Consider the following 12,281-nt stretch of genomic DNA (forward strand, 5'->3'; position numbering starts at 1 on the left):
CAATGGCAAAAAAAAATTGGGAACTTAGTTGGACCTGCAATGAGCAAAACAATTAAATTATTATTTCACAGCATTATCCAATGTGGCTACATTCTGTGGAGAATCTGATTGGGTTGTAATGCTGCATAGTTAGATCATATCAAATTTGGGATCTGACTGGTGTGCAGTTAGCATGTGCCAATCAGCCATATGGTTGGCTTACACCTTCTTTATTGTATGACAGATGACAACATTATACACAAATATTTTGAAATGTTTTACAACATGGAAAGGTGCAGTATCTGTGCATGTCATGCAAATAAAAAACTGGAGATAGCTGGAATTTCTAAATAGAGGTCACTCCCATTCTAGCCATGTCTATGAACTGGTTTACTGATAACATAGTCACCCACATATTCATTCTGATCATCTCGTGGTTTTTGTGTGCACTATGCTTGATAACCCAAACAAAAACGGTCAGTTTCAATCACCAGTCCCAAAGGTCTAATGTGACTTTAATTGGCAACTGCATGTTGATCGATATCTGTTTATTAAGCAGTGTGGATAGAATCTGAAACATACAAGAGGAGGATGTGTTTCAGGGCCCAGTTCTGGTGGCGTAACTGCATATTGGGCTCACTGTCCTAATCCCATTTTCCTGCTTTCTCCATTAAAGCCTTGCTTCAATTTTATAAATATGATGATTGGCTTGGCTTTAGTTGCCTCCTTTGATAATAAATTTTTTTTGTGTGTGTTAAATCAATTTTTTTACTAACCTCTCCTGTTTTAACAGAGCTCTGAGGCATAGATTTAAATCATGTAAAAACAATAAAACCAACGTGACACTCTCACCTTAATAATAATTTTATTGGTAAGCTGTGCTGGAGATGGCAACTGTTCAGCATTTGCTTCAATAGGTTTGGTGATAAGTGCAGAGCCAAATGTTTCCTTGAACTTGTTGGCCATATGTCGCTGCTGCTCAACTGTACAGTGTTCTTCAATTGAAAGTATAACTGGGTACCTTAGAAAGCCAATGGTAAAATGAGTGCCACATCCTCTGTACCATATATAAGTTGAATGGTATGGGCATTTACCCAATGAAAATATTTTGAAATATAAATGTGTATTAGCTAATTGAACCAATGTAAGAAAACAGGTACGAGACTGGAATTGGGAACTCAGTGGTGCAATGAGTAAGACACTGACCTTTCAATTTTAGAACCCAGTTATAAAGTGACGAGAGAAATGTCCACTGGCTGTGAATCTCCTGTATGAAACAGCCACAATTCTGCCTCAGGACTGAGACAACGGGGTGGGAGGCTCAGACCCAAACATCAAATTTAGCAGCACCCGGTGATCTGATTCTGACAGGTGTAAGTAGGACTGGTCTGGGGCACTGGAAGCAATGGAAACAGGGTTGCTTCTGAAAAGGGTGGTGCTGAGGTATGTTAGTGAAGCAACACACAGGGAGTTTCTTCATTCTTCAAGCTGTAATCGGCATGCTTAATGCATGAGGAGTTGAATATGTGCTTTGGGGAGAGTTGGAGGGATCTTTTCTGGATCGTGAACTGGTCCCATGTGGAGAAAGGAACATTCATTCTTTCGTTTCTTGACATATTTGGCATAGAGACAGATTTTCTGCCCAATTAAAAGCAGTAGGCATGTCTGAGAAGCGAGAAGGCCCATCAGAGACTTTCCAGCTCCACAAGTGTAATAGGCTACAATAAACCATGCTTTCATTAGGAGGTGGCAGTTCACCAACATTTTTATAAATCTAATTAAAAACTGGGTACTTCTCTTAGTGGGTTGTTTGTGCTTTAGAATGTGTGTTCGTATGCAGGTGTGAGGGATTGTGTGTAAGTTAGTGGGTGTGTTGCTTGCATTTCCGTTCATGTGAATACATGTGTAAGCATGTTTTTGTGTGTTAGTGAGCATGTGTAAGTCTCAGTGTGTGTTTCAGTTAGTGCATGTGTGAGAATGGATATGTGTGAGTCTCAATTTGTGTTTGTGTGTGCGTATTTATGTGTGTGCACGAGAAAGATAGTGGGCAGAGGCCAGGCCAGGATAATCCTTCTACAGGACCATATCCACCCTCAGACAGGCAGAGGGAGCCTGTCAACCTACTTGGGCTACTGACTCCTCAATCTGCAGCTGGTGTCTGCATCTGGTCAGTTCCACTGCCCTCCTCACACCAGGACCCTGAAACGGCCAGCGCCAGTGATGACATTAGGAAGACAGCACAGTGGCTGGCATCCATAAGCTGGGACGTGTAAATAAAAATCTCGGTAGATTTCACGTGTACGCCCTTCCATGAGAGAGTTGTTCTATTGTACAGACTGAAGAAACTCCATGAAAGCCTATGGACATTGATCCATCTCCCTCAGTGCTGGCTCAAGGAGTGAACAGAACCCCTGTTTATATCTGTCAGCCAGGGCTCCCTGATTGTACCAGGTTAACAGTCCCAATCAGGGATCTCATATTCTATGAGGTCCACCTGGCTGACCTCATTACAATCACTGCACAGATCTTTCAGTTTGTTAAATGGACTGATTGTCTGATGTGGAATTGGTAGAGCCTGCTGTGACAACAATATTCTGGCTGCTAAAATACTAAACTACACAGTTGAAACTTACTCTGATGTAACAAATGCATGGGCTTTGATGGCATCAACAACATCATCGAACTTGATTTTGGATGTAAGTGTCCAACCGTGATAAATAATTGGCTTCCCATCTGGTCCATCCCAGCAATCCACTAAACGTTTAAAAGTAAATGCAGATCATTATCATAAAGAGTGTATCAAATAAAATCTGACAGAAACCAGGCAATTAGGCAGCACAGTGGCTCGGCGGTTAACACTACTGCCTCTCAGTGCTAGAGACCCCCAGGTTGATTCCACCCTCAGGTGACTGTCAGTGTGGAATTTGCTCATTCTCCCTGTGTCTGTGTGGGTTCCCTCTGGTTTCCTCCCACAATCCAAAGATATGCAGGTTAGGTGGATTGGTCATGCTAAATTGCCTGTAATGACCAGGGATGTGTAGGCTTGTTGGATTAGCTGTGGGAAATGTGCGATAATGTGAGGGACTGGATCTGAGTGAGATGCTGTTTGGAAGGTTACTGCAGACTCAATGGGCTGAATGGCCTCTTTCTGCACTGTAGGGATTATATGATTATTTTGAGATGTCATTCTAGAAGCAAAGCTCCAAGTTAAGAAGAGATGATGGACGGAAGTGATTTCATATGAACTCTAAAAGAAGGGCTCTCAATGTGGGGGTTGGAGTGTGGGTTCCTGAGCCAACATTTTGGGATCATGAGGGCCAAGACAGTAATGGTTGCCAGACTCAGGCAGAGTTTTTAAAATTTATTCACAGGATGTGGGTATCACTGGCAAGACTAGCATTTATTGCTCATCCTTATGTGCTCAGAGGGCAGTTAAAAGTAACCACATTGCTTGTGGGTCTGGAGTCACATGTAGGCCAGACTAGGTAAGAATGGTAGTTACTTTCCTGAAAGGACATTAGTGAAGCACGTGCAATTTTCCCCTAACAATCAGCAACAGTTTCATGGTTATCACTGGACTCTTATTTCCAGAGTTTATTTATTGAATTTAGATTCCATGATGTACCTAGAACATTATTGGCATTTCTGGATTAATAGTCTAGCAATAATACCACTAGACTATTGCCTCCCCATAACTGAAACAGCTAGCTGCAAGACTGTCATTTTGTTCAAACTTGCAGAAATGGCCAAAATGACTGAAAACTTGAGGTCTTCCCTGCAGCAGTAAAAACATTAGGTTTCACACACACTTTTTGAATCACATTGTACCCTCTACATTCCACAACCTTTCCTTTTAACGGTGCTCCTCCATTCCACTCACTCTTAGAGACTTCAACAATCCCACCCACTAACCCCATGACTTTACTGTTCTCATGAGGGGTCATGGCAATCTTCCAGTTTTGCAGTGGGGTCGCAGTGGGAAATAGGTTTGGGGCGAGGGTGGCCTTGCTTTTCAATACTTAAAGACATGGAGAATGTGAGCATAGTTTTGTTGTTCAATGTGGTCAGAGTGTGATTAAAAAAAATTTAGGTTTCTTTCCAGACCTATTCAACTTACACTCAATACATCGACACCCCATTCTTAGACATCTGGCATAGGCTTCTGTCGATGAATCACTACGGACCTGGTCTCCTGTGAGGTATCTGTGGACAGTCAGTCACTTCAGTAAAAGGCTTGGCATCCACCATTTTACAAATTTGAGAATATTTAAATATTTAAAGAAAGATACATGAATACCTTTAAATAATCATCATGGTGTACATGGATTTCCAAAATATGTTTGATACAGTGCCATACAGAGTTGAACCATTCTGAGTGTGAGCAAAGTTAGAGTCCATAGAACAAAATGGAAGGTAGTGGCATGGATATAAAATTGACTGAGGGACAGGAAACAGAAAATAGTAGCTGATGGATATTTTCCAGATTAGAAGGAGGCTGTAATGGAGTTCTCCAGGCTCAGTATTGGGATCTTCCTTTTGCTGATACATATAAATAAACTAGATCCTGTTGCACAGGAGATAATTTGAAAGTTTGTGGCTGGGAGTATTGTAAGGTATGAGGAAGACAATGCCAAATTTTTAAAAACTCAGAGACAAATAGGAGTGGCAAATATGAACTTTAATGCAGAGAAGTGTGAGGTGGTACATTTTGCTCCAAAGAACATTGAGAGATAGTGAAAATTAAGCAGATAATATTCTAAAGGATATGCAGGAGCAGAAAAACCTGGTTGTATTCAAGCATGATTCATCAAAAGCGGCAAGGGTAGACAGAGTAGTTAATAAAATATAAAATTTCTAGGCATCATTAGTAGGGCAAAGGGTAAAAGAGCAAGAAGATTTTTATTGAACAAAAGGAGTAAATACAATGTGAGAAAATGTTTTGTTCACTTGTCAAGTAGTGTCTGGAACTTAGCAGCTGGAAGTGGTGGAGAGAGGTTCAATCGAGGTACTTAAAGGGACATTGGAGAATTATTTGAATCAAAACCATCTGGGGAGAAGGCAAGAGAATAATGCTCACTTGAAGAGCTGGTGTGGAAGTAATGGACCGAATAGCATTCTTCTGACTGGAACAATTCTGTGATTGCTTTTCATCTTTATTACGACTTGTTATTGGAGGACACTGTGAAGAAATGACAAATTGGGGGCAGGGTCTGGGAGGCGAAACTTGCTGTCATGGAGATGTGTAATATCAAACATTAAAATGTCATTTAACTGCCTGTTTCATTGCATTTGACATTTTTAAGAGGCAATTTTTAACTACTGTCAAGTACTCTGTCTAACACAGAGTGTAATTTGCCTTGCTGTGTCACCATATGTCACTTCACTGAGACTGAGACAAGAAAGCCCCAACAAAGACACTGGATTTGCTGGAGGTGTTGATACCCTCCCTCCTAACTTGTCAATGAAAGGATGATCCATTCAGATCTATTCTAGTTATCTGCATATTAAAGGAATGATTCTCTTGGGTTCCTTCAAAAGGACTGAAAGAAATCGTGCCTGAAATGAGCCAATCAGCTTGCTAGAGGAATTTACTGAGTTTTGAATTATATTTGGCCAACTGGAGTGATGGAATGTGACACACCTCAGGGGGTGGACGCTGAAAATGGAGCAGACACTGTTTGATACAATCTGCAGTAGGGTGACGTTTTCTTCCCCCTCTCTTTTCTGAACATTCCCTCTAAGATCTGAATTCTGTTTTTACTGAGAAAAAGTGTCCATGATCTTGTAGTAGACTGAGGGGTTCTACTGAAAGCTTTCATTGACCAGCCAGGTCGTACCCTCTACCTGTCTTCATCTGTCCCCACCTCACCAACCTGATCCCGCCATCCCCTTTATCTTTAGCTCCCCCTACACCCACCCCCAGTCCTGAAGAAGGGTTACACCTGAAACGTCAACTTCTTCACATCCTGATGCTGCTTGGCTTGGTGTTTTTTCCAGTTTGTCTACATTGGACAATCTACAGCAGTGATTCCAGGAGAAATGAGATATACCAGCCACAACTGAAAAGCAACTGCATCAGACACAGCCAAACAACCAGATGCAATCAGTGAATCTTTATTGATATTACCATTTTATTTGGTCAAGATTAAAGTTGTACATGCTCAGGGAATGCATACTTTTGTGGACATTAGTAGGAAGAAGGATGTATTTGCAAATTCTTAACATTTTTAAATATTTTTACCGATGTGGATTTTAGGAATAAAATTAACTCTTGAGAATGTTTACCCGATTTATTTCTTACAAGATTATTCACAGCCCAATAGATACTGAATTGGCTATATCACATCCTTTTTTTTAACATTTAAAGTCTCTGTTACAACCAAGCAGAGAGTGGGAAAAGAAAGCAGTCAGTTCAACCCTTCTGCCCTGCTTATAACAAGCAGTTTTGGTCTGCAGTACTAAAAGGATCACAAACATTCCTTCATTTTTCATCAGGAGGGGAACAACTGTATGTGGGTGACCTGACCTGTTTTTGTTCAGCATTTTATGATATATAAGTCCATTTTAATCACATAACCAGAAGATTAAATTTCCTAATCCTAAAAACATACATATTTATGTTTCAAATAATAGTGCTAACTGATTGTTGTCCATCAGTGCTGATTATTTCATTGAAGAGACAGCACATTGTTTTAAAAATGTATCCAGCCTTGTTTGAAAATGAAGACACTCTCTGGTCCTTGTGGTTAAAGGTTATTAATGAGCCTCATTCAGATTTCAATGATTAATAAAGGACCTTTATTAATCAATGCACTTTCAATTCAAACAACTAAAAAGATACATTCATCTTTAACTTATAAAAGAAAACCTTTAAAAATGGGCAAGGTAAATAGCTTACGTGTTATGTGATGATGAGATCCAATAATGTGACAATGGGTTGTTCATGTCCTGGGGACAAATAGAATCATACTTGGTATCCCAGATGGTATTTTCTCTTGAAAACAGGTAGGTCAAAAACTGAAAAATAAAGAATAAAATGAAGAGCTATTACAGCAAAACCATCGAGATTGAGGATGCATTTTCAAACCATACAGACCTCCATTGTCCCAAACTTTATCACCAAACTGCACTAAGTTAGCTACCTTCATGGAAGGATGCCCTAGAATTAGGTCCAGGATTCTTGATAACTGGGGATTCTTCTCCAGTGACCCCTTCACCCCCATATGACATTACAATTGTGTGGATGTGAGGAAACAGCAGAATTAGGGTCAGCCTCAGCAACTTCCACACAGTTAAAAAGGGGCTGTCAGCAAGATGAAGGTGAGATGCTATATACCACCCGAGCTTGGTTAATCTCTGAAGAATGAATCAATTTGCAAAGGGAAAGGAGAAAAATGGTTTGTGGAAGGAAATCAAAAAGGCAACATTCCAGCTAAACAATAACCCAAGGAAGATCTGGCACTATTAATGGTACATCTCTAAATGGACCAAATCTGAAACAAACTCACCCAGCACAACAGGCTGCATTTTGTCCAGGCACGTCAGCCTCCAGGCTATTAGACCTTTTGACCTGTGAACAGCACATCTCCAGAAGTGTTGGAGGTGTTGCTGGGCTCTCCAGTGAATCACTAACATCCTTACAAATTCAGAATCATTGCTTCTTGACATATTAATTCTGAAAAGGAGCTCTTCATGAGCTCTGTGTGTGAACTCCAGCTCATCATAGTGTAATAAACGTTACTGTCACTGGCAACGTTCTTGGAGGTCGTCCCAATTGACTGGCCCGATTTCAGGAGAAAAAAAACAAACTCTGCTACCGGTTCTGCAAGTCTTTGATCAAGATTGCAATTACTGATTGGGAGGACCTCTGAGGAACTTACTGCAATCAGATTTTTCACTCTTCCCCTTACAAACCAGTTGAAGTTTCGATATCATTCCCTCAAGGAGGGAGTTAATATACCTGTGATTAATTGCAATGTTACACTGGGATTTAGGGTACAAATGAATTGAAGATTTTAAATCCATGATTATTATTGCATGCTCTAATTAGAGATGTTCTTTTAATAATTATGTCTGTGTGATATCTCCTGAGAGTGTTCTTCTTTCAGTATTTTTAATGATTCTTGTGTGTCTCACTCTCTCCTCCTTCCATCAAAAATTTTCCGACCCGGGTTGGTAAAGTTCACAAGATCAAGGCTTTCCAATCAAACTGCACAGAAGATTTCAAGACTTTTCTGCTAATGGCTGACACAAACAAAAGTAGTATTTCAGACTCAGGATGGTGCTGACACCCTGTGGCTTCTCTGGGAATTACAAATATAGAGATCTCACATTTAGTCCAGTTTCTGGCTCCAGTGTATTCTCTTCAACACAGTCCCTCAGCATTGCTCACCCGATGTACATGGAGATGACAGGGACACACAAAAAACCAATAGTCCTCTCGGCTGGCAGCCTGCACAGTTGGGTCTAGTCCATAAGGAAAAGGAGACTAAAGTCTCAGTTGGGCTCTTTGATTTATATCTGTTTTTGTGATGTCCCATCTGACAGTTTCTATGTCTACAGTGAAATGTCCAAAGCAGGATTTAAAGCTACCTGTATAGGCTGATCAAATCACTGTCACACAATTGATCAATCTCCTGAATATAGAGCAAAGTAGAATGTGCTACCTTTGTATTACTGTGAATCAAATGGATTATGATGCTACTGGACAGCTACAGATAAAGAACAATGATTTAATTCCTGTAGCACGTTCAACACAACGAATGTCCCAAAGCACTTCACAAGAGCAAAATTCCAAATTCAACACTGAGCTACATAAAGAGATATAAGGACATGTGACCAATGGCTTTGTGAAAGCTGTAGGTTTTAAGGGATATCTTAAGAGACAAAAGCAGAGAGGGCAATGGAAGGAATTTCACAGCCTCGGGCTTAAATTAGTGAAAGCACAGTCACCAATATGCAGAATACCTAAAATCAGTGATGATCAAATGGTCAGAATTAGTGGCATTCTGAGGATTGCGGAGGTGGAAAGAAATTTTAGAGATGGGGAGGGTGAGGTGGTGGAGAGATTTGGAAATAAGGATCAAGTGTTTAATCTCAGAATGTTGCTTGACCAGGAGCTAAGGTAGGTCAGCGAGCATGAGTTGACAGGTGAATGGAATATGTTGTGAGTTAAGAGACAGGTGACGTGTGATTGTAGGACGCAGAAAGAGGGAATCATTTGGGGAGCAGGGGGGCTTTGGAATAGTCAGTTCTGGCGAAAATAGAGTATGTTTGAGGGTTTGAGAAGCAGCTGAGCTGAGGTGATGGAGTAAAGTCGGGTCATGTTCGAGAGGAGAGAACTGGCAGTCTTAGCATTGGTGTACATTTGACTTTTGCAACACATCTGAAGGCTACGTAGACATGTTTTGAATAGTATGGGTTCGTCTCAGATGGTTGCCGGAAGAGAAGAAGGTAGTTTATAGCTTGGGCAATGGAGTTTGGATTGGAGACCGAAGATAGTGGCTTCAGTCTTCTCAATATTTCATTGAAGGAAATTTCTGTAAATCCAGTACTGGATTTCAGAGAAGCAGTCTATTGATTTAGCAACAGAACAGGAGTCAGGGCAGGCGGAGGTGAAGTAGATCTGGGTGTATACGTGAGAACTAATGCTGTGTTTTCATGAAAAAGAACAGATTGAGGGAAAGTGAAGCAAGAATGCAAAATCCTCACATCCCTCCAGGAGCTGTGGTCAGTAAAGATACCAGCAGAACCATATACAGCTGGATACTGCTTTGCTGGTACAGATCAGATGACAGACAACTGAGAATTTAATTCTTTGTCAAACCCTGCCCCCGATAGACAAACAGCATTGACCTGAGTGCTGATGGAGCACTGATGGTATGCTCTCCTTTTCGCATGGGTACACAAAAACCCCTTACTGGATTAGTGGTGCTGGAAGAGCACAGCAGTTCAGGCAGCATCCAACGAGCAGCGAAATCGACGTTTCGGGCAAAAGCCCTTCATCAGGAACCCCTGCCCAGGCTGAACATAAGATAACCCTTTAGTTTACTGAGTTTGCACGATATGCGAAAATATTTAAAGGCGCCATGCACTTAAACAAATTGGCCTTGCATTGTGAAAAATTAAAGGCTTATAAGAATGATGCCAGGGATTAAGGGCTTGATATGTGAGGAGTGGTTGAGGATTCTGGGTCTGTACTCAATGGGGTTTAGAAGAATGGGAGAAGGATTTCATTGAAACTTACAGAACACTGAGAGGCTTGGATAGAGTGGAGGTGGAGAAGCTGCTTCTGCTTTTGAGAGAGTCAAGGAGGCAAGGGCACAGCCTCAGAGTGAAGGAAATACTTTTTAGAACTGTGCTGAGGAGGAGGTTCTTCAGCAGAGGTGGTGAATCTGTGCAACTAATGACCCCTAGAGTCTTCTGCGGCCAAGTCACTTGAATGGTCCTACCTGTCCACCTTCCTTCGCACCTATCCACTCTCCTCTCCAACCTATCACTCTTACCCCCCCACCGTCATCTACCTATTGCATTCCCCGCTACCTTCCTCCCCGCCTCACCCCTCTGCCATTTATCCTTCAGCCTCCTTGGGTCACCCCCTTATTCCTGATGAAGAGCTTATGCTTGAAACGTCGATTCTCCTGCTCCTCGGATGCTGCCTGACCGGCTGTGCTTTTCCAGCACCACACTCATCGACTCTGATCTCCAGCATCTGCAGTTCTCACTTGCTCCTACTGCTAATCATCAGGCTCACTCAGTGGCTGCCATGACATAGGAATGACTTGATCTATTTCAGATATACTAGCAGAAGAATCCTCATTTGGAAGAAAGGTCACTGGATCCAAAAATTAACTCTAATTTCTCTCCACAGATGCTGCCAGACCTGCTGAGATTTTCCAGTAATTTCTGATTTTTGAATCCTCCTTTGGGACTGATTCTACCCCCTGCTCCCTTCCAAGACATCCCATTACAGAGGCTTCTCCTCAGGGAATGTTCTTCTTTTCTAATCTGAAATCAGACCGTGATCAGGCATTTAGTAAATGGAGCAGAAGAAATCCTTTTACCATTCAACCAGACATTCAGATCTCCAAATATTGACAGAATGAATTTCGGAGGTATAGTTAGTAAGTTTGCAGACAACCCCAAAATTAGGGGTGCAGTGGTCATTGAAGAAGGTTACCTCAGATTACAACAGGATCTTGACCAGATGGGCCGATGGGCTGAGAAGTGGCAGATGGAGTTTAATTCAAATAAATGCGAGGTGCTGCACCTCGGGAAAGCAAATCTTAGCAGGACTTATACACTTAATGGTAAGGTCCTAGGGAGTGTTGCTGAACATAGAGATCTTGTAGTGCAGGTCCATAGCTCCTTGAAAGTGGAGTCGCAGATAGAGAGGATAGTGAAGAAGGCATTTGATATGCTTTCCTTTATTGGTCAGAGTATTGAGTACAGGAGTTGGGAGGTCATGTTGCAGCTGTACAGGACATTAGTTTGGCCACTTTTGGAATATTGCATGTAATTCTGGTCTCCTTCCTATCGGAAAGATGTTGTGAAACTTTAAAGGGTTCAGAAAAGATTTACAAGGATGTTGCCAGGGTTGGAGGATCTGAGCTATAGGGAGAGGCTGAACAGGCTGGGTCTGTTTTCCCTGGAGCGTCGAAGGCTGAGGGGTGACCATATAGAGGTTTACAAAATTATGAGGTGCATGGATAGGATAAATAGACAAAGTCTTTTCCCTGGGGTGGGGAGTCCAGAACTAGAGGGCATAGGTTTAGGGTGAGAGGGGAAAGATATAAAATAGACCTAAGGGGTGACTCTTACATGCAGAGGGTGGTGCATATATGGAATGAGTTGCCAGAGGAAGTGGTGAAGGCTGGTACAATTGCATCTGGATGGTTATATGAATAGGAAGGGTTTAGATGGATATGGGCCAAGTGCTGGCAAATGGGACTAGACTAGGTTAGGAGATGTGATCAGCATGGACGTGTTGGACCGAAGGGTCTGTTTCCGTGCTGTACACCTCTATGACTGTCTGACTCTAATTACCATTCAGCATTGTCAACAAGTTTCATATCAAGTGCAGTTAAACGAATAAGAATATTTATTTGTTGAATTGTACGAGGAAATTTTAAACAGGAAGAAGAATGCTGTGTGTTTGTAAAATTTGTAGAACATGGAGGGACAAGGCTGGGCAATCCCAGATGATATTGTTTTAATGATTCTTGTTTTTCTGCTGTGCCACCCGCTGTCATCCAGCGAAAATCTGAAGCACATCTCCGGCACATCAGCAGACACCAACCTCT

At 41.7% G+C, this 12,281-nt stretch overlaps 1 protein-coding gene across 2 annotated transcripts in view; it reads right to left on the reverse strand.

The window, feature by feature from the left end:
- plcg2 (phospholipase C, gamma 2) overlaps positions 1–12,281 on the reverse strand; it is a 209,309-nt gene that overhangs the window by 51,521 nt on the left and 145,507 nt on the right. For both annotated transcript variants that reach the window (XM_072595954.1, XM_072595953.1), the window contains exons 10-13: positions 6,878–6,996; positions 4,097–4,182; positions 2,613–2,733; positions 832–1,000 (exon numbers count right to left, since the gene is read on the reverse strand). In XM_072595954.1, coding sequence (XP_072452055.1) covers positions 832–1,000; positions 2,613–2,733; positions 4,097–4,182; positions 6,878–6,996 — 495 coding nt within the window. The remainder of the gene's footprint in view (positions 1–831; positions 1,001–2,612; positions 2,734–4,096; positions 4,183–6,877; positions 6,997–12,281) is intronic.

The sequence above is a fragment of the Chiloscyllium punctatum genome, chromosome 26, assembly GCF_047496795.1.
Source record: "Chiloscyllium punctatum isolate Juve2018m chromosome 26, sChiPun1.3, whole genome shotgun sequence".
In the NCBI taxonomy this organism is placed as follows: domain Eukaryota; kingdom Metazoa; phylum Chordata; class Chondrichthyes; order Orectolobiformes; family Hemiscylliidae; genus Chiloscyllium; species Chiloscyllium punctatum.